This window comes from Erythranthe guttata, chromosome 7 (genome assembly GCF_056151865.1).
Source record: "Erythranthe guttata isolate IM_541 chromosome 7, IM_541, whole genome shotgun sequence".
NCBI lineage: Eukaryota > Viridiplantae > Streptophyta > Magnoliopsida > Lamiales > Phrymaceae > Erythranthe > Erythranthe guttata.
The window spans coordinates 2,079,249-2,085,852 of record NC_142539.1 but is presented as its reverse complement, the minus strand read 5'-3'; the positions used below and the strand labels follow the sequence as shown (position 1 = coordinate 2,085,852).

Sequence of the window (6,604 nt, the reverse complement as noted above, 5' to 3'; positions counted from 1 at the left end):
TGTCGCTTTTATATCATTTTTGTCACTCATATTTTTCTATTCATGTAAAGCTAAGATTTTAAGAGGAATTTCATTTACAGCGAGATTTCTCTTTAAAACCTGAATCCTCAATTTTCAAAATCTCCTACTAATTTGCTCTTCGAGTGAATTTTGAATTTACTCACTGCACTTTAATTTAAGTTGCTGCACATTCTCTTGTCAATAATTTTGAAAAAAAATATACATTTCAAGATTTAAAACAAAACTAAACCTACAACTTTTAGCTTTTATGATATCATTATACTAGTTGGAATTGCCAATTCTATAATTAAACAAAAAAAGATATAATTATTTAATCAAGCCAAGTTAAATAATTACATCTTTTTAATATGTGATCAACAAATTAAGTTAAAAAAAAAGGCCATATATTAATATAGTGACTAGTATATATACCACTATATAAGTATAAGTTTGACCTACTTTTAATCCTTATAAACCCAATGTTGACTTATTTATGATACAATTTATGTAAACTATACCGAAAATAGGTTGCAATTTACTTTGTTTTCTTGTCCCCCTTGAATTTCCCACATACTATAAAACCCCCCACAAGAATTCAGCTATACTCTACACAACACTCTCTCTCTCTCTCTCTCTCTCTCTCTCTCTCTCTCTCTCTCTCTCTCTCTCTCTCTCTCTCTCTCTCTCCAAGATTTGATAATGGAAGAATTAGTACTAAACAAAGATCAGATTGTTGAATTCCAGGAGGCCTTTAGTCTATTTGACAAAAACGGAGATGGTTCCATTTTTGACCTTCATATATATATATATATATATATATATATATATATATATATATATATATATATATATATATATATATATATATATATATAAATTTCAATATTTGCATTTTTCTTGTTAATTTTAAATTCCACATGTTTTGATGATGGAATTTATTTAATTAACTATAAGTAAGATGATAATAATTTTGCAGGTTGCATTACAATAGAAGAACTAGCCACAGTAATAAGGTCGTTGGATCAAAACCCGACCGTCGAAGAACTCCGCGACATGATCAACGAGGTCGATTCCGACGGTAACGGAACCATCGAATTTGAAGAATTCATGACTCTCATGGCCAAAAAAATGAAGGTTTTTCTTTCCTTTTCCGATATTTAATTATATAATTTATTATTTTACTACATAATAATAATTATTATAATTTTTATATATATTTAAAATAAAAATAAAAAAATGTTAGGAGAGTGATGCAGAGGAAGAACTGAAAGAAGCATTCAAAGTGTTTGATAAGGATCAAAATGGCTACATATCTGCTGATGAGGTACAAATTAAAACTTGTATATATTAATTAATGCTGCAAAATTAATTATTTAATTAATGAAATCAATATTTATATGTGTATTAATTGCATCGATTAATTGTTCAGATCAAAGGACTTGGTTTTAATATTAATAAAGAAACCACTTGTGAATTTAAAATACGAATTGCCCTTGTTTTATAATTATTAATTAATATACTTCGTTGACTTCTTTGCGTGGTCTTCTTCATCCGTAGTAATATTGTACTCAAGATGTAACATCTGCTACGCGCTTTAATTCGTCACGCGCTATTTTTTATTATTATTAATATAATAATAATAATAATAATAATAATAATAATAATAATAATAATAATAATAATAATAATAATTTTATTATTATTATTATTATTACCCAAGATTAAATAAAGCACTGAACATAGATCTTTTCTTAATTTTTTTAACTGAATTATGAATTATATTCTTAATAATTTATTGATTTAATTATGAGTTTTTTAATTAATTAATTAATTAATTAATTAATGATAATCGGATGCAGCTTCGACAGGTGATGATCAACTTAGGGGAGAAATTAACAGACGAAGAGGTTAAGCAGATGATTAGAGAGGCTGATTTGGATGGAGATGGTCAAGTTAATTACGAGGAATTTGTCAAGATGATGATTAATATTGGATAGAATTAAGGATTACATAATTTTAATTATTAAGTTCAATTTGATTGTTATTAGATTGATTTGTGATTGTATTCTTTTATTTTTAAATTAAATTGTAATTTTTAATTATTCATGTAATATTGTTGTGGTTCTTATGATTCAGCTTGTTTGACTTTATTTATTTATTTTTTATATTTCTGATTTTTTTTGCTCCAAGAAAATGGATTATACAAAGGTTACATTTGGTTCCAAAATTCCCTGGTGTTTAAGATCAAAGAGTGAAACTAATTCCATAAAAATAAAAAATAAAAACTATCGAAAATCGTAATTTCGAAAATAAATTTTTTTTTGGGTACAAACTTAGAAATTTCAGAATGAATCAGCAGAATTCGAAATTCCCATTATACTATTAATATTATAAGTGTGTCGTTCGGAAAAGAAATCAAAGTTTTCTGAAAATATTTTCGAAAAATTAAAATGTAAGAACTTCCGAAATCCCAAATGGAATTTTTGTTTAAAATGGAAATATCGAAAAAATTTGGGTCGAAATCGGAAAAATTCCAGGTAAATCCGGTTCCAATTTCCACCCCTCGATATAGCAGCCACAAAAAACAAATGTATAATTAAAAACATAAAGAAAAAAAAACTTGAAAAATCCAACAATCCATCATCTTGATGATTTAGCAACAAACCCCAAATATCATACAAGGTACATACGAAGAAAACGATTCCCACAACTCCGATACAGTTGTGTCAATATATTACAAAGTTTTGAGTCGGGGCTTAAATCGTGTTCCTCACATGCAATTATTGAGAGCTAGACGAGATTCTAGCGAAAGTCGAAACCACAAACTAAGTAGTAATATTATATGGAGTAGGATTTAATTAATTTAGTATCTCCCAACCAAGCATGTAATTATACATACATACTTACATATATATGTAATAATAGTGTTCAAGCTGCAACTGGTTGAGGTACTCTGCCATTCTCAGCAGGCACCAAACTATCATAGTAGTCAACCAACACTTTCCATCCACCTGGGCACATAAATCCATCCGGAGGGTTCTCTCGATTCTTTGCTAGGGCCCGCATCTGCAGAAACACGACCAATTAATAAATAAATAAAATCGGAAAATTATAAATATCCTAGTTAAGATTAAATATTTGATTATATACCTTGGTGCCAGATATGAAGAGAAAATCTTGAGCCCTTGATGGATCAAAGAATGCCATTTTGCTCTGTGTCTTGTCGTATGCAGCCACCTGCAGTTGATTTAGTATTTCAATCTCACTATTACAATATTTTTATTTGTTTTTCCGTTTTCGTTACTTTTCGGTTAAGAGAAATTACGTTGGATTTACCTAGGGGTGGAAGTTGGACGGATCGGATTAGAATGTTTTTTGGAAGTGAAAAACTAATTCGATTTTAGTTCCAAAAGAATTCAGAAAATAATTGGGGGGGGGGGGGGGGGGGGGGGAGGTGTTCAGAATTTTCGGAATTTAAAATCGGACCAGAATTCAGAAACTAATATGTATTCCAATTTTGTTCGAAAAAATCCGGAAAGTCAGAAATTGGAATTCCTGATGAAAAACATTGTTCCAACTCCAGGGCAATTTTGTTCAATTTCCACCTCAAAATTTACCATAAAAAAATAGACAAAAAATGTCGGGCAAAAATTTCGTGTTATACCTTGAAGGGAAGAATGTTGAGACGCTCCAAACCAGGAGCCATGCTAAGCACCTTCTTGCCATGATCAGCATCGTATAGGTCTCGTTTCTCTACAGGGTGGCCCATGCCAGCTGGGTCCCGCCCCACTATATAGAAGTTTGCACCAGCATTGATTCTAGCCTTTGCATGCCATTGCACCTCTGTGGGGCCCGCATAGTGCATCGGCGAAGGGAATATAGAGACCACTGTTGTTTCTGGGTCCAGCACACCATCTTCAAGAACCTAAATAACAATTAGGACGAAAAAATATATCGAAATATCAGCACATGAAACAACAAAATGTTATGCAAGAATATATCCTTTTTTCCATAACATTTAAATACCCGTTTTCTGATACGATTATAATTTCGGAAAAATAATTCTGAAAATTCCAAAAACAATTCAAAAATACACCTATCAACAATATTTATTTATGTTACATAGTGCAATATTAGTCAATTTTTACTTTATGGATAACATTCACAGAAAGTTTTGGAATTGGAATTTTGCCCGTTTCTGATGTGTTCCGTTCGAGTTTCACATGTATCCCATACAGATCAAATAAAAGGAAAAGGAATTTTCGACAACCGATTACTAGTACACTAATCTCTACATAAAACATAAAAAGGAGTTCTCATAGCAATCATAATTAAAAAAAAAAAAAAAAAAAAAAAAAAGCACAAAAGATAGAGCGTCAAAAGTTCAAAAAATAAGTCAAACCTTCTCGTGCTGCTTCATTCGCCAGCTCAGCGGAACATCATCCGCTTTAGTATAACCGCCCAAAGGATGAAGCAACAAAACGGGGTTTTTATATCCCATATCAAGAAGGCGTTTTCTTGTGTCAGTCATGAGCAGAGCATGGCCGTTGTGAACGGGATTTCTGAGCTGGAAAGCAAACACCGCATCCGCATTGCGCCTCTCGAACTCGTCACGAAGCTGAGCTGGTGAAAGACGAAACCGGTCCAAACCATCGTTGTAGTTAACGGGGTTTACAACTGCTAGATCGCCGCCAATCAGCCACTTCCCAGCTCCGGTGATGGTTTCCTCCACGTAGGGCAGGCCGGGTGCCGTTGTGCCCCATGTTCTTGCTATTCTTTCTTCTTTGTTGTGCTTGTATATCTCGATGCTACAAATTTTAATTTAAAAAAAAAAATAATAAGACAAACTTGAAATATACCATCCAAGAAAATTAGGCAGCATTGTCGGTTTGTCACGAGAAAAAAAAATGAACTATAAAGAAAGGTGAGTTAACCATCAAACAACTAGACACAAAAATCGGAAAAAGAAAAGATATTCATCAATGCATTTCAAAGTTTCGTAATAAGTTGTTTTCCAAGCAGAAGAATCAATTTATGCAATCATTTTCTTATCATTGAAACAGTCATCCACGTCAGTCGCTTTATAAATACGCGCATGCGACAAGTCAAAGTTGGGGTGACTTCATAAAATCGCGACGTGCATATTATTAGCACGTCAAACAATATCCGTACACCAAAAATTTCCCTCAAAATCAGACCTTGCACTGAGGAATGTTTGATTGAAGAAGATAACACAACTATTGGATGAATTATTGATTAATTTATTCATTTTCGTCTTGAGATGTTATAAACATTATTAACTCCAAAAACATATCACATGCAGATAGCATTCTGCAACTTGATCAATAGTTCAATCCAGTTGAGACTACTGTATAAAAATTAGTGTTTTTACCATAACCGAAAACAAATTAAAATCAAAGATATCCATAATAGAAAATCTCACAAACTCTACAAAATAATCATTTAAGAAATGTAATTTGTTTCTCAATTCGATAAATCGGGTCGAAAAATCTCGTGGTGAAATATGCCCCTTTCCGATAACTGTAGCACGAATCATCGAAACATTTCATAACAACTGAACCCTAATTGAAATCGTGAGTATATATATCACTACATGAATACAAAATATCCCCCAAAAAAATCCAATTATCGAAAAATTTAGCAAAACAGCACAAATTTTACCAGAGCAGAGTTCATATCGAGACTGATCATTTAAATTAGAAATAAAAAAAGAAAGGAGGAAAAATGTAAATGCGCTTACTCGCTCAAAATAGCAACTAGGTCATCGTTCTGATCAACAAGCGCCACGCTGGCGGACGACCCGACCCGATTCTTCTGGGCGTCGTCGATCGCGAGCACGATTGGCACCGACATGTTCACAACCGACCCGTTCTCGAGTCGGAGCGAATTGAAATGAAGCGTTTGGAGGAACTCGGACTCTCTCATGAAACCCTTCAACGGGCTGGCCCAGCCCTCGCTGAGCACGTGCACCCATTGGAGATCAATCTCCGACAGCCTGATCCTCGGCAATCCCGCCGCCTGATTCAGCTTCGATTCCTTCTCCGATTCGTTCACGAAGAGCTCGACGAGTTTTCCGCCGTCGGGATCGATCAGGGAAGCCGAAATCCCGGCGGCGAACGCGGTCCTGGCGGAGGAGGCGCGGAGGCGGAGATTGACAGGCGGCGCGAAGTGGATTCTCGGTAGTTTAGAGAGAGAATGGGGCAGATGTGTTGGGGTTTTGAGGTGAAGAGAAGCCATTGTTGCCATTTTTGATTTTCTCCCAACTGGTGCTATGTGCGCTGGACAACACTTGTATTTGAAGGGGGCGGAGAGAGGGGTATTTTGGGAATTAAAAAAGATGCAGGGATTTTGGGGTTAAATTTGTCTAATTGATTGAGGGTGAGGGTATTTTGGGTAATTCGTAACTTTTTGAAAGTGGAGAGAGAAAGAAGTGGATTCTACTGACCTGTGAAGTTTTTGGATTATATTGGATGTTTCGATTTTTATAAGGGGGAAAATTGTTAGGAGTTCAAATTAGGGGGGATGAACCTGGACGCTATTTTGAACAAAGTAAAGTACTAATTGATTTCTAATTCATAATAAG

General features: G+C 34.0%; 2 protein-coding genes across 3 annotated transcripts; one reads left to right on the top strand and one right to left on the bottom strand.

Moving 5' to 3' along the window:
• The first annotated feature begins 622 nt into the window (after positions 1 to 622).
• On the top strand, positions 623 to 2,135 carry LOC105953255 (calmodulin-like protein 8). 2 transcript variants are annotated; one of them, XM_088820657.1, is made up of 4 exons: positions 623 to 778; positions 977 to 1,134; positions 1,244 to 1,324; positions 1,869 to 2,135. In XM_088820657.1, exons 1-4 carry the CDS (start codon positions 700 to 702, stop codon positions 1,995 to 1,997), a joined length of 447 nt encoding a protein of 148 aa, XP_088676783.1. In that variant the 5' UTR covers positions 623 to 699; the 3' UTR covers positions 1,998 to 2,135. The 2 variants fall into 2 exon arrangements, with proteins under 2 accessions (XP_088676783.1, XP_088676782.1); XM_088820656.1 differs by having other exon boundaries at positions 1,860 to 2,135.
• A 485-nt stretch (positions 2,136 to 2,620) lies between these two features.
• Positions 2,621 to 6,474, bottom strand: APS1 (ATP sulfurylase 1). Its single transcript, XM_012994394.2, has 5 exons — positions 5,762 to 6,474; positions 4,403 to 4,808; positions 3,665 to 3,925; positions 3,151 to 3,237; positions 2,621 to 3,066 (listed from the first exon to the last, which is right to left on the bottom strand). Exons 1-5 carry the CDS (start codon positions 6,265 to 6,267, stop codon positions 2,929 to 2,931), a joined length of 1,398 nt encoding a protein of 465 aa, XP_012849848.2. The 5' UTR covers positions 6,268 to 6,474; the 3' UTR covers positions 2,621 to 2,928.
• Between the last annotated feature and the right edge of the window lie 130 nt (positions 6,475 to 6,604).